The sequence below is a fragment of the Falco biarmicus genome, chromosome 11 (genome assembly GCF_023638135.1).
Source record: "Falco biarmicus isolate bFalBia1 chromosome 11, bFalBia1.pri, whole genome shotgun sequence".
NCBI lineage: Eukaryota > Metazoa > Chordata > Aves > Falconiformes > Falconidae > Falco > Falco biarmicus.
In genome coordinates, this window is record NC_079298.1 from 3,769,228 (window position 1) to 3,795,591 (window position 26,364).

General features: G+C 40.4%; 1 protein-coding gene across 4 annotated transcripts; it reads right to left on the bottom strand.

Annotated features, from left to right (window-relative positions):
• Nucleotides 1-2,889: 2,889 nt before the first annotated feature.
• On the bottom strand, nt 2,890-25,027 carry SRSF11 (serine and arginine rich splicing factor 11). Of its 4 annotated transcripts, none has more exons than XM_056355551.1 (13): nt 24,878-25,027; nt 24,577-24,726; nt 18,236-18,369; nt 14,136-14,245; nt 11,991-12,083; nt 10,467-10,516; nt 8,819-8,946; nt 7,741-7,822; nt 6,484-6,615; nt 5,813-5,902; nt 5,124-5,219; nt 4,341-4,479; nt 2,890-4,227 (listed from the first exon to the last, which is right to left on the bottom strand). In XM_056355551.1, the coding sequence occupies exons 2-13, from the start codon at nt 24,702-24,704 to the stop codon at nt 4,033-4,035; spliced, it is 1,377 nt and encodes a 458-aa protein (XP_056211526.1). In that variant the 5' UTR covers nt 24,705-24,726; nt 24,878-25,027; the 3' UTR covers nt 2,890-4,032. The 4 variants fall into 4 exon arrangements, with proteins under 4 accessions (XP_056211526.1, XP_056211525.1, XP_056211528.1 ...); XM_056355550.1 differs by having other exon boundaries at nt 2,890-4,230; XM_056355553.1 differs by lacking the exons at nt 24,577-24,726; nt 24,878-25,027 and adding an exon at nt 14,542-14,658 and having other exon boundaries at nt 2,890-4,230.
• Between the last annotated feature and the right edge of the window lie 1,337 nt (nt 25,028-26,364).

Here is a 26,364-nt window from a genome sequence, read left to right on the forward strand (position 1 = left end):
AGACCTTTTCAGCAATTATGGAAGTTTTATCCCCTAAATCCAGGAATGCAGTCATTTAAATAACAAGATGTGACAATTGGTCTTAACAGTAGCCTCTCTGAAGAGCCCTGGATGACTTGGAGAGCAAAACTTGGAACTTCTGAAGTTTCATTTTGTCTTGTACAAGGTTTTTTAGCTGTGGTTGTTTCAGGTTTTTTTTTTTACTTAGAATTGGGTTTTTGCCCTCTGCAAGCATCAAAAGTTGAGCTTTTGATCAAAGCAAAGATCAGGACATCCCTCTATAGTTAAGGACTTGCTAACTTTTAAAATGTCATATTTATAAAGGGTAAGGAGAGCTCGTGTTTGGAGTTACAGAAAGTGCTTAAAACATCACTGGTTAAAAGCAAAGATTTCAGGGAACGGTGCAGTGGTAGCCCTTATGCTGCTGCAACACACCGTTCAATAGTGTGGGCAGCTGCGAGCCCAGCTGCCGCAAGGCAAAGTACTTCTACAAGGAGTAGGACAGCGCTAGGGACGTTCCAGGTTGCTATGAAGGGCCTGAGCAAGACATTCTATCACATATGGTATGTGTTGAAACGGAACTCCCTGGTGTCAACAGTAGGACAGAGCTTTTTCCATCGGAATTGAGGTACTTTGTTCTCTTTTAATGTGTGACATCCACATTCATTCCAAATGAAATACTGCTGCGTGCAGCCTGTCTGAGGGTTTGGAACAAAATCACTGCTGACATTTTTAGTTTTGTTTTGGAGGAAAAGATGTCTTGTTCCTCAGGATCAGAGGGAATATGCTTTTGGCCACCTTGCTGCTGATGTGCAAGTGGAAGAGAGTCACAGCATGGTGGGGTGGGAGGGCAGCTCTGCAGACCACTACCACCACCATCCCCCAGCTGGCGCAGGGGCTCACCGAGCAGCTGCACAGAGCCGCGTCCCAGCGGGTTTGAGTGTCTCCGGGGACGAGACCCCCCAGCCCCCCCGGGCAGCCCGGCCTGGAGCTCTGCCACCCTCCCTGTGAAGAAGTTCTTCCTCATATTCAGGTGGGACTTCTCGTATTGCAGTTTGTGCCCGTTGCTTGTCCCGTCACTGGGCACCACTGGAAAGTCTCAGCTATTGGGGATCTGAATGGAAGCTGCACTCTGACAACAGCAAATGTAAGGCCGACGTGTAAGCAAATCCTATTTGATACTAAAATGTTGTGGGTTTTAGTTCCGGTAGCAGGAAGGAGAGCTGCTGAAACCTTTTAACACGGCGTGGGCTTCAGCAGCTGCAACCCACAAAAGAACATGATTCACCGGTGGTTCCTACCTGGTGTTTGTACCAACAGTTTTAGGTTTGGTCTAAAAATAGTTGCTGATTGGTGGTTGCAGCCTGCCAAAGACACTGGGAGAAAAGCAAGGAACCACTTTCCCTCATCCTTCAGTTCATAATTAGCAAGTTACTGTTACTGTGCTTCAGCATCTTTGGGCTGTGACCCAGCCAGGCAGTGCTCAAGGGTGCTGCACCACACGGGGCCATGGCTGCCTGGATCTCTGCACAACTTAAAGCAGAAAAACTGCCAGTTAGGCTCCCTTCAGCCCAGCTGCAGCGATGCCAGAGCCCCGGAGCTACGGCTGTGTCAGGATACTCCAGTCCTGCAGCGAGGTGTGACATGACTTGGAAGGCCTCCCCTCGAGAGGCTGGTGAGCCTGTGCTCCGTAATAATTAGCAAACCAACTTCAAATTACTAAAATAAAGTAGTTCTGGCTCTGTGCCGTGTGCAACGTGGCATGCATGTGCCTGGGCGAGGAAGCTCCGGTACAGGTGTGAGCAATGCAGGAGGGCAGGCTGCTCCCTGCAGCCACCAGCAGCCACCCCTCGCCACACAGCTCTACCTGCTCTGCCCCTGCAAGGCAACAAACCAAAACTGCAGGAGGTACACAGTTCACAGCTGGCTTGGTTTGTTGGCAAAATAAATGAGAAGCGACACTTAATTACACGTAGCTCTTGAGCGAGACACCCTGACTTGGTCCTTCACTGCAGCACGTGAATGACTTTCACAACAACACGGTCTAAGGATCAAGGAGGTTTACTTTATTACTATAAATTGGTTTATGTTCTTGTACTTCACATATAAATATCTTGATGACAACAAAAAAAGGCACATCTATGAAGACATCATGCACCTTGTCCATGTCTGATTTTTTATTTTATTACAAGAACTATCACCTTTCCCTCTCCGCTAGAAATAAATGCCTAGAACTGGTTGTATGACATATACCTCTCTGTATTGACAAAATACTCAAAACGGTAAAAATTTACATTTCTACAAAATCTAAAAATGACACTGCATATCTAAATGGCAAGTTCCACTTTGCCTGGGGCAGAAGGACGGTTTAGAAAGAAGGTGGTTTGACTCATCAGATTCAAGCATTTCAAGCACCCCTTACAGTTTCATTCCAGAACTTACTAATGTAAACCGGTTGAGTCCTTGGTCGATGTTAACAGCCTACTCGATATGCACAAAGCTCACGCTGCTTCCTCCTTCTGCTAGTCTTCTGTTACCATCCTGAAGAGGTGAATGTTCATGTTTCAATGAAAATACAAAATATTTTTACAAATACATATTCTTTTTAAAAGTACTTGTTCCATAACACCTTTAGATTCCCATTTAAGCCCATCCCCTTCATTCCCCCAAAAGTAAAATAATTCTGTAGTGTAACGTATGTGACTAGAGGTAAAACGGCAGGCTGAGCAGCTCTGTCACCACACTTACAGTTTTTGAAGACATGGAGTTGTTACGGTCTTTTTAAGATAGGTAGATGGGGAAAAACAGATTATCTAAATGAATGAGGTAAAGTTTCATACATTCAGTGGTGTAAATAAATACCAGCAGAGTTTTATAGGAACACAGGTATAAGTTTAAGGGTTTTATTATCAAAGTTTTGTAAAACAATTTCATAAACTGTACATCAACATGGCACAGACTGTAGCCTACTTTTGTCTTTTTACCTGCACAAAAGTAAAAGCTCTCGAACTTCTGTAACTAAGAAAACAGCTTGCCTAACTACTTTGCATATAACATGGAATCACTGTGTGCATAAGATTACTACTGCAGTGACAGTAAACACAAATTCATTAGTTTGTACAACTTGAGATCAAGTAAAAAGTACATTATCAAGTAGACTTGCTTTTAAAAGCATATGAAGGTCAATCTTAAAATGCACTACCTTTCTGCAATGTGTTTAGCTCATTAACAAATAACACGACCTGGATTATGAAAACGGCACAAATCAACCTTTAATGACTGGGCACTGACTGAGCAGAGATTTTTACTTCCCAAGGCTCAAGAAGAAAAGTTACAAACTATTACGAGTCTCCTGAGATGGATTTCAACTGACAGATTAAAAAAACCCAAAAGCCCTCAAAAAGGTTAGTGCATTTTAACTTTGTCAAAGCCAAACAAAACCCACCGGGAAAACCAAAACAAACAAACTAACCCCAGCCACATGGCTTAAAAAAACAAAACAAAACAAAAAAACCCTAGCTATATCAGAACGCTTATTTTCAGATGTACTGTCAAATTTCTTTGTGTAGTCACACTTAAGACCTTTAAGTAGATCCACCGTATGTTGTAGGACTTTAGAACATGTAGGATGTTTCTGCCACAATCAACATGCAGTCAGTGCATTCCCTATACTGCTCTATTACTGCAATGAATCAAATTCTAGAAACACTATCATAAGTGAGCTGATTTACTAAAGGAGATCATACAACAAACAGTCCATGCCTGCTGTAGATGCATGCAGCTTTTTACTTTTGCTTGAAGCATCACCAAGTTAGTAAAAATCGCTTGGCTACGCAATCCCTTTTGGCCAGAACAAGAATGGTTACCTTTCTATAAAGCTTTTGATGTGAGTTAGTATCAGGAGATTTACAAACCATGTATAGCTCAGAGCTGTATACATCTAGATTTAGGATTAACAAGTACAGCATAAAAGAATCACACAGGAATGACACTGATGCACGTCTGCAGCTCTGTTCACTGCAAAGGCAAAATTCAGTCACTCATATCCATGTCCTCTTCATGATGATCATCCCCGTTGACTTTGGATTCCCTTGCTGAATCGCCGCTGCCTTTATCAGCGGCAGACTCCTTTGCTTTAGGAGAGGAAGAATCCACCATTTTCTTTTCTTCCTTTTTCTCCTTCTCACTGTCGTATCCTTGTTCTTCCTCGTCATAATCCCTTGTGACCTGCTTTGCAGAGATAAAAAAAAAAAAAAGTAAAACTTGCTTTCAAAGCCCCTGTTGGTTTAAGGTTAATACTACAGCACAGGCAGGGAAGTTAAACAGGTTTTTAAACATACTTTCACATCCTTGTCACTCTCGGATTTTCGTTCTCGATCCTTCTCTTTGTCTTTACTTTTTTTTTTCTTGCTTGTTGACCTCTCCCTCTCATCTCTGCTTCTCTCCTTGTCTTTATCCTTCTTCTTTTCCTTTTTATGTCTACAATGATAAAAGTACGTAGAATGAAAACCGCTATCACACCAGTGCGTAACTAGAACACAGACAGTGTCCAGACCGCTACCCATAGCTCATTACAAATCTAAAGACAGAAAACAGCAGCGTGCAGCGAAGATAAACCATTCACTTTCAGAAAATCACCAAACATCCCCAATTCTTAGCTATGGCTCATACAACAAAGCGAAGCAGAAGGAAGACCGTGTTAAGAACACAACACCGCAGCATTTTACGAAGCAGCACCTCATGCTCCCCCCATCCAGGGAGAGGATCACAAATCGCCCAGGCCCACCCGAACGCCAGCTGACTCCTACTGTACAGAGCCACATGGGCCGGGCACTCTGGGTATCTCCTGCTCCTCACCCCTGAACACCTCGTCTTTGGAGTTCTTGGGCACTATCAGAGATCCTCTATGCCTGAAGCTGATTCAATTACGGTAAAAGCAGCAGCAGGCTGCACACTCTCCCTTGAGAAGTCAGCTTACTGGCTAGGTATAAGGAACAAGCCAAACACACACCACCTTCGAAATAACCCCACTGTGATCTTTGCTATAGTTCACATCTTGGGAATTTTCCACCCAAAAACCAGTTGGTTAGTGGTGTTTTTTTTAAGGCAAGAGGCTTACTGACCTTCTCGGAGATGGAGACCGGGACATTTTCCTTTTAGGAGACCTAGGTTTTTTAGGTGACCGTGTTCCACTCCTGCTTCTTCTACGTCGTCTTTCTCTGCAGGAAAGAGATCAAATACATCTCTGGCTCCAAAACCAGCACAAGCAACAGGGAGTAAATACATGTAACTCTAAATGGGTATTTACTATCAGCAGCACTGCAAAGCCCACACAGCTGCTGCTCAGCAGAGTTAAGTTGTTTCCTGTTCTACCCCCACAAACAAATCGCTAGCTTAGAATGTATTAGGGACACTGACTCTTTCTGCAAATAGAAACAGTTTGTTCTTGTTAATATGGCAAGTTAATTTTTAGAAGTTTTTTTAAAAAAAGAACGGCACACACTTTGCATGTATTTATTCCACAAATCAGGGAAGAGTTTAATAGTGACCTCAAAGCATCACACTCTCTTTGATATACAGCAAGTAAAACTATTCCAAGTCCAAACAATACCTCCACAAAACTGCAGGAACCAGGGGGTGGAAATAAAGCAGCTTACAGACATAGAGAGAGAGCATATCCATGTGTTTGTGCATGCACCCAATATGCCCACAACAGAATCATCACCCTATTACACACAAGAATGCTATTTCTATTGAAGTGGATAAAGCATGCTGAAAATAGAGACCAAGGAAAACTTTCATATGACCATACCTGCTTGTGCTTCTTGATCGTCTAGTTGTGCTGTAGCTTTTGGGGGGAGTTTTAGAACGTTTCTTTTCTTTCTCTTCCTTCTTTTTATCCCTTTTAAGTAAAACACAGATTTTAAGTGCAAGTCGGTTTCAAACTATTCAAGCAGCATTCCACTGTTTTTGCCATGTACGAAAATGAATGAGGACACAGTAACTACACTGGACAGTATACATTGTTTAGTATTCCTGGGGCCAGTCACACTGTATGAATGGCAACAAAGATTACAGTTATCTATAGCAAAATAAAGAACAGCTCTTTGATAGCTTCTGCGTACGAACAGCACAAAATCTGCAAGTCTAGATGCTCACATTTCCTGCTTTGCAAAGACAGCTAGTGAGTGATTCAGCTAATTCCTGCTGCATCTGTTGACTCTCAGGAAAAGCATGTTACATGTTTTTATGTAACTAACTGCATGTGTATGGGGCAATTGTAATGTAATTCTGTGACATGTTACAAAAGACTCTGACTTTAAAAAGAACCACTAGTTCATTGTGCCCTAGGTTTTATGTTTATTTGTGGGGTTTTTTTTAACGTTTTGGGTTGTGTGGTTTTTGATTGTATTTTTTCAATTAAGCACCAGAATTTAGTAATTTAATTTAAAGCAAATAGATGAGATTTACTGAAGCAATCACCTGGTTTTGGATGTGCTCCTAGACCTTCTGCTTCTCTCTCTGGAATGAGATCTTCTTCGCCTTGGACTTTTGGATCGCCTCCTGCTTCTTGATTTTGAATGGGACCTTCTCCTTGATCTGCTTCTTGACCGTCTACCAGTAACACGTCGTACAAGGGAGTTAAATATATGAAATTTTGATATACCGTTCAGAATCCATCTGCTCAGTGCTAATAGTATTATAATGCACAATGATACAGAAAAAAGAACATAGAAAACAGCAAAGGAGTCTCATTGAGTCCGCCAAGGAAACGGGAAGAGTAAGTGCACAAATGCTAAATGTCAAAGAACAATGATGCTTCTATCAGCTCTCTTACTATTCTCCTTGTAAGTATCAGTCCTTTTGTAGAGGAAAACTGCTAAGTCACACAGAAATGCAAAGACCTTTTTAGTACACTAAACCAAATACAAGCCAATTACTGAACATGCAAATAGCAAAGTACAAATGGGAAGGCCACTGTTAAAATGGCTTTGCACGGACCACTGGCACGCACTGTCCAATTGCAGTTGACAAGCCAACAGCTTAAACAAGCCATATGCCTTTCTGTCTGGGCAGGACAATATTAAGATCTCTGGTCAGGACACCTGACCAGACCTAATCTCCAAGTAAATCATACCTAGAAAATGCTAGAAAAACTTTTGTCCCAGAGACTTCCACTAAGCTGAATTTGCTGCACATACTAGAACCCAACAGCCCAATAGGTCAATGTTTACATACATAAATAACAATGCTCAGCGAAGCCTCTTAGTACTTGGTGTTAAGACAAATTTTAAGTGCCACACGAGCACACTGGAAAGAGACTGAAGAAAGAACAGCCATTTAAGGAACTACTGTAGAACGGACAGCCTACAATGCCTTAGGTATTCATAGTAGTGAGGGCGGTGTACAACCAAGGCTCTGCGCTAAGGTGTTTCTTATCTGATACAAGATAAATAAAACTGGAGTCCAGTCCAAACTAGGTGCCCTGACATGCTTTCTGCAATGGTTTATTTTTCAAAATACTTTTTGCTATCGTCTCTCTCGGACCCTTTCTACAAAAACAGAGGTGGGCCTCCCTCTCACAGCACAGCCTAGCCAAGTTGCAGCCTCAGCTTTCTTCAGGTCATGGACATCCTTCCGTCTGTCAGCCTCCACCAGTGAAGTGTTACTTCCAACAAGTATTTTTGAAGGAATTGTTTCAGATATGTGTGGTTTTTTAAATTCAAATAATCTAACTACCTGTGCCTAGATGAAGAAGGTGTCCTCCTCCTCCTTGAGCGTGACCTTGACCTTGAATGCCTTCGTTTTTCATCTTTTTTGTCTAGAGTTAAGAAGGAAAAACATAGCAAACCCCCCATGTTACTTTAGTATTCAAAAAGATTTTATAAAGGAAAGCAAACTGAGTTTCATGCTATAGATACAATAAAGAAAACCTACGGAATATTTTGACATTTGAAATTAAGGCTTATCTATCCTTTTCCTCACAAGATGACATGAACAACAAACACATGACAAAGACGGGTATGTGACATCAACATAGAGTTTTACGCAAAACTGAAGAAGTCGAAATTCAGAAAATGTTTAAGTCAATTAAAAGATGACAGCTGCAGGGCAAAGGGAAGTCTTGTTAAAAATCTCAGAATTTCTGCTGTTTGGGGAAGGGCTGAAGAAATCTCTCAAATTATTGTTTTGAATTTCCCACAAAAAGCCTCAAGCAAAACTATCAGCCCATTTTTCTGGTATAATAAAAGCATTTTCTTCCCTGAAAACGTATCAGGAGGGCTGCAAAACTGTATTTTCAGAGTTCCAAGTTACTGCTTCTCAGATTTGGTGGATCTGACATTTATGGATGAACTGCTGCATCTTTTTCTAGAATAAGGCCTATCAGACTAAGCTTCAATAAAAAGAATTACTTACAAACTTCCACAGATTAGGAATTAAAAGGAAGGAAATAATCCCCAAGAACAAACATCACTGGGATGTCAAGTGGTTAAGCCACTTGCTGTTTCCAATGAAATCTCAGAGATGGCAGTATGAACTTCCATCAGGGGCAGCTCAAGCATTTTGCAGTCCTCAGATCAAATGAATTTTGGGAAAAACAACAGATGATTAATTCCCTGCATCATTCTGCAGAACGCATGCAGCATTCACACTGTAGGACAATTAAAAACCTGTCAACTATAAATTAAGTCAGTGCAGAACATGAAACCATTAAGCCAATAAGCCAATATTTTGCAACAGACTATTAGCTTTTATCATATACTACATCAAAACTCTCACCCTGAACTGAACAAAGTATTCTACAATTTAAAATTACCTGGCTCTATAGCAGCAGATATTAATGACTGTGCTTCTCGTACTCTTTTCATAGCTTCTTCTATTTCTTTGCTCGAGGTATCTGATTTCAGACTTGGTGAAACAAGACCTGCAGCTACATGGTTCAACCTGGTAAATAAAAAAAGAATTTTAGAAATTCAGTATTGATGAATCCAAGAAAGAAATGCCTCCATTGTCCGTTTGTAGCCTATTCCAAGTGACCGATCCAAATGAATCTGGATCAGCCTGCATTCTGTCACCATTCAGGCAACAGAGTATTAAGTCCAAGATGCGGTATCTGTGCTGAAAACAGCAGCACAAGATACTAGCATATACAGCTCTTAGAATTCCAGTAAACTGTAAATCGCAGGAAAGTTTGTACTGTCTTGCACAGATGTTTCTAACGAGACTTTTCAGAACATATTTGCACAACAAAATTTCAGTTCTCATCACCTGAAAAAGCAACTCCACAGGAAAGAGTTATGTTACGCAGTAGAGAGCCAGCCTTCATTTTTGTAAGCCACACTGAGAAGCATACAAACACCGGCGGAATTTTAAGTGTGGAAGGTGTGTTCTACAAGGTGGCTTTGAAACCAGGCAGGTATACCCAATATACCTGACTGATGTTTATCTAATCCGCTAACTTGAGTAACTATTTCGTTCAATCAGTTACGCATTCCCTGCTTACAGAAATGTCAATTTAAAATAGGTAATAATACACCAGAACAGTATTAAAACAAAGATAGATCACATATATAACCTTATCCCCTGGTACAGGTCAGATTGCTCTGACAATGTAAAAACAATGGAAGAGCCAAACAGGGTTAGAAGTCTATTTAGCTAATACAGCAGCAGGGCAAGCATACATCGGTATCTTTCATGAAGTTGAGAATGGAAAGAATTCTCTCCAAAGTTTCATGCAGTATGCAACACAAAGGCTTTCTGAGGCAGATGTGGTTTCTTTGCATTTAAGTAGACTTTTCATCTACTAATGTGTCTAATAGCTTTTTTCCAATGGCATATGCTTCCATCATCCCACAGCAATGTTATCAGTAGCTTAATGGCACACTAAGCACTACAATCCTTCCCTACTTGCTGTCCCCAAGCCATAATACTTCGAATAAAATTATCCTTTTTCTGGATACTTAAATAAAATGAGCAAATACTTGTGCTTACTGTTATTTGCTCCTTCTTTCTACCAAGTAATAAAAGATGCTGTCTTTTGTTATCTTTTGATAGCTGTAGCATACATAGACTTTTGTTACTGTCTTTCACAACAGTTGCTGGTCTCGGCACATTCTCAGTTACAGCCCCTCCATGTCGACCTTGCAGGACTAAGGTGCCAGATGCACCTTTACAGTTAGACACAGAAGTGACAAAAATGACATACAAAAAACTGAATTTCTGTCTCTAGCAAAATGAAATCCCAGAAATTAATCGGCATTATTCCACAGATGCAAGGTTGGATAATCTTAATTTCCTCCCCTTCTCTCTACCACAGAAAAGAGTCTGCACAAGATCCCCAGGACATTAGTCTTCTCCAACCTTAATTAGATCCAGCAGGACAAAGACTGGATAATTTATCACAACAGATATTCCCAAGATCCAAGTGTATTGCAATACAAGTATTTGTAAACACTGATGCTTACTTTGGATCCACTGTGCTCATAAGTTTTAGTAGTTGATCTGCCGCAAGAGACTGTGAGGAGAAAAGAAAAAAAAAAAAAAAAAAAGAAAAAAGTTTAAACCCTGTTGGAAGATGTAAATGTTTAGGAATATTACCTTCCTTGAACGTATGCTCAAGCATTAGCTAAAGCACAAAGTCTCTACAGAGGAAAGAACAAAACAAAACACACACCCCCAAACAAGTCACAGATGAAAGGGCGTATTGTTCTGGTTTAGAACTTGTGGATGGTGGTGAGGGTGCCAACATCACATTTCAGTGGTGCTTAGGTAGTTGGTTTTTTTCTACAGCAACCAAGCACAGGCCCTTTCCAGAACAGAATCAAAGAACTTTAATATACAAATACACTTCTGATATTTACAGGTTATTTCTCTGTTACTTAAGGAGAGACCTCTTAAAGAGAACTAAGTTGCCTGTCCATGGGAAGTCTCAATGTCAAGCTTCTGTTTATTCTTCATAAATTCTTTACTTTAAAAATTCCACAAAAAATACATACTTTACAGCTCTTAGGAAAATCCAGATATTATTACAATTGCTCACTTCCTGTAGCAGTGGTGTATTAACAACAAAATGGTTAGTCCCCAATAATTTTCTTTATACAGAGGCAGCCACATGCTCAACCTAAACAGTTTGTTACAATCAGCTGGCTTAATGGACAGAGGAAACAAATCTTCATCATACCAAATTTGTATTTTTCTAATACGCATTTAGAATGCTTTTTGTCCCATTTGTTATTTCATTATCACCATTATTTGCTTGTTACTACACATGGCATGCATAAAGAGAATGCTAAATGATGGATTTCTTAGCAATGCATCAAATTTTTGTACCTGTAAAACACGTTCTCTATACAGTATCAAATGTTAACTCCAATATTCTACTATTACTTAGTACTTAAGTACTTTTATTCAGTTTTAAAAAGACTACAGTCTAACAAGGTCTCCTCAGTATTTTCTACTCCTACAAAATTAAGAAGTCGAGTTTTTTTACTGTCAGTACAAGACAGGTTCATAGCTTGATAATGACACATATCTGAAATATCAGATTACTAGTCCCAAATTATTTTTTAGGTCCTTCTAGCATTTGATTTGATACTCCTACAGGTACTATTTTTTCCAAACTGGTGTTCAGAAAAATCAATCACTGCATTTTTCAGACAGTGGCTGTTAAACTGATATAAATAAAAATTACATTTAAAAAAGAAAATAGGGTAACGAAGTGTTCACCTATAAACATGCTAAGTTTATAGCAACAATAAACATGCTATGTTTATAGAAACAAAGACGTTTAAATGAGCCAGCAGCCTACACTGAGCCAAGTCTTTAAAAATAAGTAATATTTTGTAACATTTCTTCAAACCTAAGTATAGTATTTCCAGATCTCCAGCTTGTTATTTAATATACTGATGAACACTAAGAGCACCATGTATGCTAGTCAAACTATGCATGTGCTAGGGAGAATAAAGGAAATTTCAGAACGTGTGACATACCTGAGAGTTTAAATTTGCTCCAGGAAGCCCAAGAGCAGCTAGGGCAGGATCAAGAGCAGGAGCTCCTAAAGCAGCTAAAGGAACAGCACCAATCTGTAACAAAGACAGCAATTAGACAAAGCCATATTCCATTGATAAAAAGTGGTTAGATCAAGATTCCCACGCATTAAGACACGTGGAAACCTGAACTGGGTTTTACTTAGGCTTCTAGCTACAGAAGATGTTATATTAAGGCCAGTGAGAGTATTTTGGTTTTCCTTATTCGGGTATTTCAAAGCCTAGTGTATGAAAGATTTTTTTTCCTATAAATATTCTAAAACGAAATTCTGTTTTCTCTGCATCCCAAGGACGGGCTAGGGGGGGAAGTAAGAAAGTAAAGCATTCTACTGCATTCAAGAAACAGTTTAAAATGAAATTATTTTCCAGTGTTAAAATGACAAAGTTTCTGAGCCAGCTACCACATATCTAAATCAAGTTAGGATTGAAATTAACATGTTTTATGTTAAAAGACAATATAATATTACTATCTCTCTGGAAATTTCTCAAACTCGCTTAAAACTGGCAAATGAGTTGGAAAGCTACTGAAAGAATATGTAGGATGATGGCATACATGTGAATTCCTTAGAGTAATCTTGAAGTCTCCTAAAGGAACCTCATTTTTGGCCATTTAAAGCGACATGATCAAAACATAGGGGGGAACAAAACACACACCATGCTAAAACCCACATGACCTTATGTTAATCAAACACTGTCCTGTTGCTATGAGGCCTTGCTCCCCCTTCCTTCCTTCTCACCACCTCCCTTCTGACTGCTCCGGCACTTGAGACTCATTTGTCAACCAATTCAACCCACTGAGCCATCAGAGAACTTATTTCTGTGCTGTCTGCATCAGGCCAACACAACAGTTCGTTACAGGAGCAGATGAGCTCCAGAGCCAGCACAAAAGCAGCAGCAAGAAGAGCATGTAGCCAAGAGCAAGGGAGCAGAACCTTCCACTTTTTGACGAGTTTTTCCATTAGCTGATCTCTTGAATTGTATTGGCTTCTCCCTGCAGTCTCAAAATAAAAAGCCACATTCCCACACGTTGATTTTGTGAATGTAAATTACAGCTAATTCATTTTTACTGAGTTAGGTGCCCAACCCCCAGCAACAGCCAAAAGGAGCTATGTAACAAGCTTTCAAGATGCGCTTGAAAAAAAAAAAACCAACAACTGACCATCCACCATCATTTTCCATAAAAATGGATGTGTTAAATAAATTCTACCATTAAATGGATTGGGAGTAGGTGGGGATTCAGTGACAGAACTAAAATTAAGGTGGTTCAACAATAGTTTTCAGGAATTTATATATGTACAGGTTTAGGTGAAAGAAATCTTTAAGACAGTATTTGATTTGTTTCTTCCATCCATTTCCTCAAGTTTCACAGTTAAAGTTTAGACTTTTCCCTCTGCATATGGTTATAAAGACCTTCTGAACAACTCAATGGCAAGTGTATCTTTCATGCAATCAGAAACCCTAACAGCAGCTACACAAAGAGCTAAGCACAAGATGAAGCAGATGTGAGAACTGCAGAATTAATGAAGCTTTACTCTTATTACTTTGCCTCTAGTACTTTGATTCTCTGTTCCCTAATAAGGTATGCGTTTTGACTGAAACTTTTTCCACAATCTATTATTCTTGCTGTTCATCTTCCACACAAATTCTTGTGTATTTAGATATTGAACAAATACAAGCTACTGTTTTTCCCCCTCAGCTGGAGTATTAACAGAAGGTATCTCCACAGCATGTCAGCTCCTTGAACTTCATGAATTTAAAAGCTACGAGATGTCTATGGCTTGTCAAATCCGTCTGTAAGCATGCAATGGATAGAAGAGGGGTGAAAGAGAGATAAACACAGGGCCCCTGAGATACCAGAAGTAACACCTTAAGGAAACAAAATTAACCCATCTGGCAACTTATCGCCATTTTGCCACAATTCATATCAGACAGCTGTAACAATCCATCAAGGTATATGAACTAAAACATTTAGGAATCCGTATTAGCACATCGGTCTATTTGTCCTAAAAAAACCCAAGAGAAGGTAAGTTAGAATCTAACAATACAACTAATAATTTGCCTTGACTTTAGCCTAACTGGAAAGCCTACCTGAGAAAGTGGGTTGGGAGTAGGCAGGAGTCCACCTCCAGGCAGCAGACCTGCCACAGCATTAGCTGGTGCCAAGAGAGACAAAGCCTTAGTCTCATCAGGAATAACTCCTGCAGAGAAATAGCCTTGCATTAGAACGCATTCCATTTCAAAGGCAGAAAATACACAAATACACCCAGAAAATGTCTCCCTGATACACCACCTGAGTTTGTTGAAAGTACTTATGTTGGCTAAAATACAAAGCTTGATGTCTATTAATATTTATCATTAATTTTTTTGTCAGAATGAAACTTCAATGTGTGAAAATTTGACTGTTCCTTTTTCTCTACAAATGGTTAAGTTTCTAGAGCAAAAAAATAGCACAATACACACTACTTTTTTGTTAACACTGCCAAGATTTCATCACCTGTACTCGATTTTTAAGTCATGAACCAAACGTAAGCAAGCACAGTCGGTTCTCCAGGGGTGTGCTCTCAACTTTCAAAAGCTGTTTTATGAACAACGACTCGTGTCGGCTGCTTCACTATAAAGCACACAGAAAAATCAAGATACACAAGACAAAAAAAGTTTGATTTAGGGGTTAATAATATGGTACAGTTCACTATGTTTTCTTTTAACCTACCATATAAATTTTGTAAAACTTAAAGAGAAGGTATGGAAATATTTTTTGTTGAATCAAGCGTAGGGCTTTTGCTGACTTGTCAAATGAAAATGAAGGTCTCTGCAGATCTTCAAATACACGCTGTGTATGTGTGTCTGTGGGTGGCTGGGTGCATACATACAGTATATCGTGGCACATTCCTTACCTGTGCAGTAAAATGCATTTGTTCCAATATGTGCCATGCTTATTGTACCAAGAATGCTGCTACATACTGCCATTTCAGAAGAAACTTCTGGCCCAAAATCTTGCAGCCAACTAAGACAAGTGTCTTATTTTACTGCCTGCTCTGCACATATTTTAAGGGTCCTACTATAAAACAAGTAATTATGTAGGTATTTTTATTCTATCCAACAGCAAAAGCCCTATACAGATGGATTAATTTGTTAATGTGCCCAAGCCCCCAGAATGAGAGTTCAATAAAACAATTTTACTATATATTTGCAAATACCAGTAGTGTTTCTGTAATACATATTAAGAAACTGCATCTCATCATAAAACATACAATATGTACAGGGCACTTAAGAGAAACTGGATAAGCTGCAGAAGAAAACTGTTGGGTGGTATTTTCAGCAGGGCCTGGTATATAGTTCAGGCTGAACCAGGGAAAAGAACTGTAAAACACAACAACAAAAAAGAAAAACCACTGTTAAATAAAGGTAATGGTTCCTTCCACCTATACTGAGAAGTGCCGATAATATAAACAAATGTATAATACACAGCACTGTTATCTTGCTTGTGTCATTGAGCTGTCATCAATTTAGATACCAAAAGTTATGGAGGGAGAGGGGGGGAAAAAGGTCATTTAGATAAAGGGCATTAATGCATAAATATATTAACATACCTACAGAGAGATTATGGGGTAATTTTGCATGCAAAATTATGTCTCAGAGGATATTTATAAATTATATCTAAACATTTCAAATTAGTGCAACTACAACATTTCTGGCATCTAAATACAAATCCTCAGACTTATCTTGAGACACCTCATAGAAGATCTGCATCCATTAAAAAAAAATCATGCATCTGATCCTCTAATTGTTTTTTAAAAAAGTATTTAGAAATAAATAAACTACAATTTTAAAAAAAGCAATGAGGCCCCTCACCAGTTAATTTTCATGCTTCAAGTTTTTTTTACTGCTGCTTTGTTAGAACCATGAAATACTGCATGAATGTGTAGAAATGAAAGAAAAAGAAACAGACAAAAGAAACAAACATTAACCAAAGAACCTAAATACCCCCCCAGCCATCTTTAATCTTAAAGAGTTCCTTCCAAATCTAGGAATATCACAGTGAAAATTACAAATACTAAACCTTACCGTAGACTTTGTGTATAGTTCTATAACACAAAGCAACAGCCAACACCAAAATGTCTGTGTATGCTAAAACTGGAGTGCGCTTGTGATATAGGGGATAATTATTGCACTAAACAGATAATAAACATTCACTTTAGTGACAGGCAATATTAATACAGAATTATCACAGTAGAAAATAAAAGATAAAAGGGCCCAGTTCAGCACAGTAATTAAGCATATGCCTGGCTTTAAGCACATGAGCAATTTCATTATAGTTTTAAGAACCTTGCTGTATTGTGCTTAAATAGCTTGTTGAATTGGGACCCTGGCAGAATGCATTTGCAGGGAAAACTATACTCCAGCACAGGGACAAGAGCATATAATTACAAAACCAGGGGGCATAACTTTACGGGCTGAACATTATCTCTTGTGATACGCCACATCGTTATGCCAAAAACATCAACATTGTGATCTGCTAGACCACCACAAGAAACAGCCCATGAGGAACTCCTTGATTTAAACAGGCCCATTAAAATATTCTACTTTATTATTTTCTTTACACAATCTGAAACAAAACTACTGGGCAGATTTGTCTATGTGCCAGATTTATCCACCATCAAGCACAATGGACAAAATCAGACTGACAAAGAGAAAAATGGTTTTATCCTTATTGGAAAAGTTAAACACTAACAATCTTCACCATGGGCCTTGGAGAGTATTTTGTACTAACTCAGATGGACTGCTGCTATATCATGCTATAATACAAAGACGAGGACAAGATACCTTTCAGCTATGTTATTATACCTAAACTAGCAGAAGCAGTAACTCAATGGCAATTTCAGAATGTGTTCTATACTCTCAAAAAGCAGCACATCTCAATCAAAGGTCATGCTGCAGATTCCTACGTTCCAGAAATTGAGTTTTCATATCTTTTAAGTTTAAAGAATACAGAGATAAGACAGCTCCCCAGGACTCAAAAGACAGCCTACAGCATTACAATGTCTTCATTACAGGTCTGAACCCAGGCCATGTACCAAATTTATTACTGTAACATGACTTAATCTGCAGAGAATGTATTTAATTCAAGCGATCTGGGAAAATCCATTATTTCAGAAGTAAATCAAGAAACAGTACAATGGAAATCAGTTACTTCTAAAGCAAGTCTAGAAGAGTTTAATAAGACTTCTGTAAGAAGAGGTGTCTTCTCAGCACTTTGTTTTTAAGGTAAGTTCCAAAAACCCTGCTCATTGCCTTTCAAATTACTGTAACACCCTAAAATGTAAAAATAAAAAGAAGAAGAGAAAATGTAGTTAACAAGTGGTTACACCAGGAAAACACTTGGGGACTTGAGTGCTTGCTGGCCTTTAGTTAATGTCTAGAATCCCCTGTAGCTGCAGAGGACCCACTGTTTTTCAGTCATCTGGAAGGGCTTTGCATTTGCCTTCTCCACTACAAAAATCACACACACAAATAACAGAGAGAAGAGTTTATTATTTAGTGAAATTCTATCAAATATATCAAGGATGAACAAGAAAACTTGGAATAAAAAACTAATACCAGTGCCCATTTGGCACCTCTGGGAAGATCTCACTTTCAATTTAAACCATAATTATTCAAACCCTTGGTATACTGGAATTCACAATGAAAGTGAGTGCCTTTTCAAGGAAGTTCCCAACTAAACACAGTGGCAGCATCTCAAAGAAATGTTAATCTACTCTCCCATGCACTCTCAGGGAGGGAGAAACCATTCTCATGAAGAGATTTACACCTATGTCAAAGTGGCAAACACTTAATTATTAAGGCAAAATTTCCTTAAAATGTTGACCTGTTTCTGTAAATTTGTTTAGGAAAATGTCTCACTGAGACTGATAAAGAGCAAAATTTGCAAATAATTCTGCCTAAGATGTTAATACTCTAAACTTAAAGACAGGCAAAACCAGTAAGAGGTAAACTTTCCACTTCCCTTCAGTGTCAATAGAGTAAAAAAAATAATCATATAATCCATGGGCCAATGGCAATATACCAAGGGTTTCAAAATGTTAATAACTTACATGTTTGACATTTTACTAATCCTCATTTTTGTGAACTATACTGGAATAAAATGCCATCATATGGTGGCTTCATAGGCCATTAAACAATTCACAAACCTTCTGCATATGGTACGACTATCAACGCTCTGTCAACGAATACAGTGTTTGTCAGATGCTGGGCCACAACTGCTGAGTCAGGATCATGGAACTTTACAAAACAGACACGCGATGAAACAGGCAAAGGAGAATCACTGGAAAAAAAAAACAAAACAAAACCCAAAAATTTACTTAGATGGAAGCAAGCCTGACAGCATGAAACTTGTAGCTTCTACTGGCTCCCCACTTTCGTCAAACCAGGAAGTCGCAAGGTACTTTCTATGCAAGAACATGATTTCAGGTTTTGTATCAAACATCACTTTGCATGACCACAGATACAAAATTAAACTGAATGAAGCTAATTCACTGTAAAATAGCAGAAATAGTTTTATTGACTCATTTGTAACCGGACATTAATTCTATTACACACAATACATCTATGACCAGTCACCTAAATGCAAACTAGTTTTCATGACCTGTCTGTGAGAAGGGAAGAAGATGAAGAGAAATTTTGCTCAAGAAAAAGTTACCTAATAAGTATACCACATAAGTTAACAAACCCAATAGTTTTACACTCTCTGCTTTACGCCCCCAAATACTTATTAAGGCGAATTATGAAATAAGAGGATAACAATTAAAAGACCACTATGATTTTAGTTATCAACACAATTTCAGAAAAGCTTCTAGACTTCCATCATGCTGCTTCTCACACATATAGGAACTGCCCAAGTTCATTCTGAAGAGATGTATGCCGCCAAACAGGTGTCTATCATTCAGCGGTAACAGAACTAAGCAAAGAAAATCAAGAAGTTCAGGTAGGCAACACTACAGTTGAAACCTCACTAATGGGTGAGAAGCTCCTAAATAACTGATCAGTAAGCACGGACCTCTTCACAAGATAAGTCTGTACCTACTCCACAGCTCAAAATGAGCATCTGTCAGCAGAACTGCACAAAAAAATCCCAGACATGGAAAAGAGAAGGCAGAAGTTTTGGGTTCCTTGGGGAAAAAAAACAACGAGAAATATCTACTTCCTACAACAACAGAAAAGATTTCTAGGCCATTCAACAGCATGCGCAACTCCCCCTGCCCCCGCCCCCAATCAAATGTCTAAAAACTGCAGGCAGAATCAACCTGGTAAAGGTCCTGAATGGGCTTTGAGAGTCCATATATCCTGAAAATGGTGCAGAATTTGCTTTAATCAGACATATAAACTAAAAGACAGTAAGAAAAATTCGTACGCAGGCCACTTGTGCAGCAGATGAGTTAAAAGTTGCCTCCAGAAGGCACAGTGCAGGTACCAAAAGTAGCAGCAAGTCCTAAACCCCCTGTCCCTAAACAAGGCCAGGGTACATGTGCTATTCAGCTCTGCCCTCAAGTACCAGAGGTACAAATTAGCCTAAAGAGGTAGCTCTGAAACATCCTCTCAATTCTTCATGACAAAGATCTACTTTTACTAACCAGATTCCCAGAAAAGGTTGTAAAACTAGCTCTTCACAACTCATCCCCCTCCCAAAACAATTTTATCTGGGTTGAAAAACACTGATCAAGTCTCCAAGCACTGAAAGCACGGACAGTGCTGTCAGAATTCAGGAGAACGACGTCGACATCAATGAGAAAGACATCCAAGATCTATTTTTGTTAGTGCAAATGCCAAAACCTATCTAACCTTCACCGCCACCGAGCAAAGGCCCAGCCTGACATGCAAGTTACACAAATGCAAGAATTAAAGTCTTCAGATCACATTTTAATATACTTTAAATTTCACCTGATGTGAAAAACTAGAGTGGAGCCAGTGTATCACAGCTGTTAGGATCTTAAAAGTTAGAAACACCCATTTCACCCAACATCTTGCAGATTTAATAAACTGGAAAGCAACACTGCAGTGATTAATGTCACAGAGATAGAAAAATTGAAACTATTAGCTCTTTTGTATCTATGAATACAAAGTAGCTTGCCAAGATGGTGCCTTTTCTAATCCAAAGCATAAAAACTAGAGAAACATTAGCCCATAGTGTTTAACAAAATCACAGCAGTAAAATTTTAAAGAAAGTAAACCAAGAAGTTATGGCATACCCAAATGGTACACTAAACCAAGTTCTAAAAAAAAGTAAACAATTTATTACATAAATGCAGTACAGCATTTTCAAACATTCTTAAAAGGTCTGTGATAACATGGGAACATGAGACAGAGTAGACATGAGTACCACTATGTACTAAATTGTACAGCTACCTGAATCCACAAGTTCTACCAAAAATACATAAGGCTATGCTTATGCAGCCTGACATTTAATACAAATCAGTGTATTTCATTTTAAAAAATGTATTTCCAGTCACTCTATAATCCAAGCTGTAATGAGCGAAATTTATCAAGAACAGAATGTTCTCAACAGTTACCTAAAAAGGACATCATTATTCTAATTCACCAGAGATCGAAAAATTTAGTAATTGTCTCTCAGACATCATGCCTATGAATGCTGAGACACACGACAATTTACTGTGGTTTGTGTCTGAACAACGTACCTATTCTGAAGTACCGTAGATTCTGAAATACAGCAGATAAACAGGGAAATCCAACCTTCGTATCATAACCTCTAACTACTTGCTCCAACAAAGTTGCCTCACGTTGCAACCAACATCTTAAATATTGTCTGATTTTTTTAAAGGGTATTTCTGCCACTTACATAAACACCATTACCGGGATTATTACTGATGTAAAATCAGGCTGGATCGAATACATTGACCACACAAGAGGTGTTCTTCAACACTACCATGTTTGTTGGGTGGGAAGAAACATTTTTTTTAAAAAAAAAAGGCACCCAGAAAAAAAAATGAAGAAAAAAACCCAAAACAAAGAACCCCCCCAAAAAGAACCAATCCAAGGGTGTCATTTGGAAACTGAAAGTCGTCATCCTCTTAGCAGAACAACTACCAGTGGCCATTGCAAGTAATGCCAGCGTAACTTTTATTGGCAATTATTAGATAAGACAAAAGATCTTGCTAATTACTATGCCATCCACATACGAAATTTTTATTAAGCACACTCCTCATTTTATCAAAGCTTTAACTCTGTATTCTCCACCAGATGTGCTTTTTTTTTGGTAAAATTATCTGACCATAAAAATTTGACTGGATCACTCATAGTTAAAGAGCAAGACTAGAGAACACATTGGTTTGTATATGAAACACCAGTGGCATAAACTTTTTTATATCCAAGTTTCAGAGCAGAAACTTAAGTTTTGATGGAAACAAAATTTTCATATGCTAAACAGGATATGCTGAAATCAGCACGTGTGTATGCACACACAATGCCCCTCCTCCCCTTTTTTAAAAAAAACACAACCCCCGCACTCTCAGAAATCCACTCCTTTCACTTTTCAGTTTTGCCTACCAAGGAGGATGAAGCTATATGGAATACAATAAATGCAAGAACCAGGCAAGAGAGCTGGGGTAAAGCAGAAGGAAGAAGGAAAAGCAAGCTTGGGGAGGAAAAATGTAAGAAGTAAAACAAAAGAAAAAGGTTGTGGGTTAATGTGCAATACGAAGCTGAATTATACATAAAATGTGTAATAGCTGATTAAATAAATTGGGATAAGCAGATAGATGAAGGTGAAGAAACAGAAGTGTAGAGAAGCTCTGGAAGTTATATCTGATATGGAAGCCCGGGAGAATAAGGAACATCTAAACATGGGACAGCACAATCAGAGTAACCAAGATCAAATAAGGGAGTGGAAAAATGTAACTGGTTACTCAGAAATACTATATGCAAGAAAGAATCCAAGTATAACCTGGGAATTACAGAGATTCAGACTACAGAGAGAATTTACAGATTACAATTTATATCTTCTACCCCCTGAAAAACAGATGAACACCATGGGCGGGGAAAAAGTCAGGATGTGAAGTTTAAAGGAGAAGGAACAGAAAAGGCTTTAAAAGAAACAGATAAAAGAACCTGCCACTATCAGAAAATACATCCCCCTTTGGTGTGAAATGACATCAGACACTCAGCAATCTGAGATCAGATTCCTGAGCACCCCAGCAGAGAACTGCAGCAGGTCTAGAGGTGCCAGAGCCCTTGGCATCTGTATGGGCAGCAGCACAAAGGAAAAGATACAAAACCTTCTTACAACAGTAAGGTTAAAAATTAATCCCAGTCCGGAAAAGTGCCCAGGTCTAATATCAACTGCACAACATTTACATAGTTTTCAATAATGCTGTTTTTCTACCAAGCCATACATTCTAGAATGAAGATATATAACATTCATGTCAACAGCTATTCAGTATTTTCTACACCTTCTGTGCAAGCCCTATCTAGTTTCACTACATTTCCTGTTCCGTATTAAATTTCTTCCATGGCTTTTCTACAGTAACCCATAAATACTAAGAAATCTTCACAATCTCCCTATGAGATGAAGAAGTATTATCCTCCTCTTATTTAAGACTTTGAAATAAGACAGACATTTAGGCCAAATCTTGTAAGTAACTTTTGGTCATCCGATTTGAGGTATCTGCCACCTGGGTCACTGGAGTTATTTGCATCTTGTTGCCTTTTCTCCCTCAGCACGTAGCCTTCACCAAGGCAGCTGTAAAGGCAGTCAACTCGGTATTTTTCTATACCAACAATACAACCCAGCTGAAGTGACAAGAACACCTGTGCCACAACAAAGGAAGCAGCAGTCACAAGCAGGACCTAAGCCTTCTGGCAGAAATAAACTTATGCTAGGACACAAACCAGTAAGATCGCCCTGAAGACCGATAGTGACTAGTACCTAAGTCATCTCAAGCATTACAGACACAAGGCTACAATGCAGATGTCCCTGAAGCCCCCTCTTCTCTTCCCACAGCCCAGTTCCACAACATACCTATCACAGACTTCTCTCCAACACAAAACACCAAGACAGATCTGATGCTTATACCGAGTAGGGTCCTGTGGGGCCAGTGTTTCACTAGACATTTGTGCAAAGGAGCCAAGCGAAGAATGTACAGACAGTCTCAGGTATGGTAGAGGGAGACTTGCTGGGCTGGGCTTTGGATTTTGGGTTTTTTTGTAGAGCACTTCATTCCAACACCACAAAAGTGATCTTTAAATATATTAGTTAATGTAACTAGAGCTACAAAGTTTCAGAAACAGAATTCACCCATAATAACCTTCCTTAAAAACTGAACAAAACATTAAAATACAGAGCAGCACAAATAACTGCATCTGTTTAAAGGTGAGTTACTTCACTGGCTGCCAAGCATTAATGGTTCTGCCATTTAAGTACAGTTACCCCAGTTATTAACAATGCAACTCTCGCATTTGGAACTGTCCCTCAATTTCAGTCACATATACAGTCCATCTCCTTCTATGCTTTAACATCTAACACGGCATTGCCAAAATCCAACCCAAATAAAGAAACTGCAAAAACACTAGAAATACTGTTTCTGAATTTGCATACACAAGCAGCTAGCAGGGTAGGTGAATTTTCTTGGTTTTGTGTTAACAGGGATTGAAGATTCAATGATGAAGAAAATGAATGCTTTGGTGGTGGGTTTTTTTTTCCTAAAGTAAAAAAAATCCAAAGTTTTGGGTAGTAAAAATAATTGACTGTGTTCTTGTTTGATTTTTCTCCAATCAAGCAAACCTCGTTCATCACCGCAAAAGAAAACCTTTTTACTTACATAATACATATGCAAAAGGTCAACATACAATGACATTAGAGTCTGCAAAACAAATCAAACTGAAGTGACCAAAATCAATTTTAACGCCTAACATAATAATGTGTATTGTCTGTGTATTACTGATTACCTGCCCATTTTGCGCAAAATTCCTTGCAAAGAAGGCATACTTATATAAAAGTTTTAGGGTTTTGGCCAACAATCCATAAACCGCCCACAGTTCCAGAGGTTATGCAGACAGCAGAGGTTTTAGCGAGACAATCCTGGAATAAACACTCCTGAGTAAAATGTGCGTCTGACAGGAGGCATCCCGCGTGTAACAGCACGCCATCAACCACCATCTTTTCCCCACATACGTGCATAACGTAATTGCATGAGTAACCGCGATTGCGGTAAGCCTACGGGCCCGTACTAGAGCCCAGCAAGTCAAGAAGAAAGAGATCTGCGGAGGCAGCCGAGCGCGGCCCGCGGCAGGGGGCTCCACCGCGCCCCAGGCACCCGGGGCGAGGCTGCGGGGCCCGGCAGGACCGAGGTGCGGGCGGCGGCGGGGGCAGCCCGCGGCCTGGAGTATCGGCGCGGCGCGAGCTGCCGCCGGCCGCCATGGAGGCGGGAGGCGGGCCTGGGGGAGGGGAGGGGAAGGCGGAGGCGGCGGCCGGGCCGCGGAGAGGCGGAGGAAGGGGCCCGCTCCGGGGGGAGGAACTCACTCGGGGGGGAAGAGGCGCAGCTCCTCGATCTTTCCGAGGAAGCCGAAGAGCGTCCGCATCTGCTCGGAGCTGGCGCTGGGGGAGACGTTGGTGACCTGGATCACGTCGGTGCCGCTGCTCGAAGCCATTGCGCTGCCGCCCGCTCCGCTGCTACAAACACATCGGGGAGAGGGAAGAGCGCGTTAGGCCCCAGCAGCTCCCGGCTGCAGCTCCTCGCCGCGCCTCCTGCCGCCTCCGGCCCGGCCCGGCCCGGCCCTGCCCCGCCGCCGCGCACCACCGGCCGCCCGCCCGCCCGCCTCACCAGCCTGCCTGGGCCGCAGTATCCCACAATGCCCCGCCGCACGCCCCCCGCGCAGGCGCACGCGGCCCCCGCGCAGGCTCACGGCCCGGGCCTCGCGCCCAGCCTCCGCGCGCGCCTGCGCATGCGCCTGTCCCCGGCCTCGGGCGCGCGGGGGGGCGGCCGGCGCGTGCGCAGGGCGGGAGGCGGCGCTGAGGGACTTCAGTGCTGATAAGAGAGCGTCGGGCTGGGCTATCCGTTGTGTTTTATCGCCAAAGCTCATCCGGATGGTGGCGGGGGCTCTAGAGTACTTCTGGTCGGTCTTTCAGAGGGCCGGATAGGGCTCGGGGGCATCTACCCTGACGTACTGCTAGTAGTGCCCAGCCCGAGGTGTTCCAGATCGGCTTGGTAGCGCTGTTTGGTTCCTTCAAGCTTAAAGCCGCCATGTTTTTGACAGGCGAAGTTGCTTGCTATGTGAATTAATTGCATTCAGGTAGAGACGAGTGGAACGGTTATTTTGTTGCCTGGGTTCACTGTGACTGTACTTTGATTGCTCTCTATACGTTCTTCTCGATCATTCCTGATGTGGGATTGCAAGTAAAGCAATCTGTTACTTCCAAAGGCTGTAAAAATGATTTTTAAGTAACGAATATGAATCATTCCAGGAAGCTTGGCCCTGCCCCCAGCGCCTTCCAGCCATTGTCTGGAATTTTTGCCTGTTCTGAATGAGCTTCAGCTTGCATAACTTCTGCCCTTCCCAATACATCTTCCTCTTACGGGAACAAACAAGCTTAACTTGGAGGCTTCACACAAAATTCTAGTGCTGGGGTTTTAAATGCTCTGTTGAAATAACCCAGCGTTTCCATATAGGCTGCTGCCTGGTGACTCCCAAAGAGAGAGGTGACAGGAAAAGAGGGGAATTAAAGACCAGCAGTAAAAATATAAATGAGGCCAAAAATCCTTAGTACTAGTGCTTGAAGTTTCTTGAGTCACTTACGTAATGTCATATTTGGTCCTTGACTAATTTTAAGTTCAATGGGACTAAAAGTAGAAGTTCTTTTTCAAAAAGGGTAGTGTTTGAAACACAAACCTAGTGTTTGGAAGTGAAAAGAGCTACAGCTAAAAATGTTCAATGTCTGAGGGGAAAACACTCCTTTTTCACAATGTACTTCTCACCGGGGACCGCTGTTGAGAGTCAGGCAGGCATTGCTCCGACTTGCGGACCCAAGGGCAGCAGGGGTGACTGGCCCTGTTAACCTCAGGCGTTGGCCAGAAGAGCGAGGTCATTCACCTGGTGTGCCAGAGTCAATCGACACACAAGAGTCAAGGTATTTATTATAGAAAATGGGTGGTATTCCACAAAGCAAGCCCAAAACTCAGAAGAATAATATTTATGCAGTCTTCCCAAACGTTGCTTAAAAGATACTATTGGTAATTAGTTGTGCACAGTAGTTTTCCATTGATCTATACCTCCCTTGCTTCAATTTAAAGTTATAGTATGTTTTAGTTTG

Bases quoted from the DNA above. Each gene is read 5' to 3' on its own strand.
- SRSF11 (XM_056355550.1), bottom strand. From the start codon at position 24,704: ATGGCTTCGAGCAGCGGCACCGACGTGATCCAGGTCACCAACGTCTCC. The intron at 10,517-11,990 runs GTATGTCACACG...TTCTCCTCACAG, and splicing joins GAGCAAATTTAAACTCTCAG to TCTCTTGCGGCAGATCAACT. The intron at 5,903-6,483 runs GTGATTGCTTCA...TTTACTTAAAAG, and splicing joins AGGAGCACATCCAAAACCAG to GGATAAAAAGAAGGAAGAGA.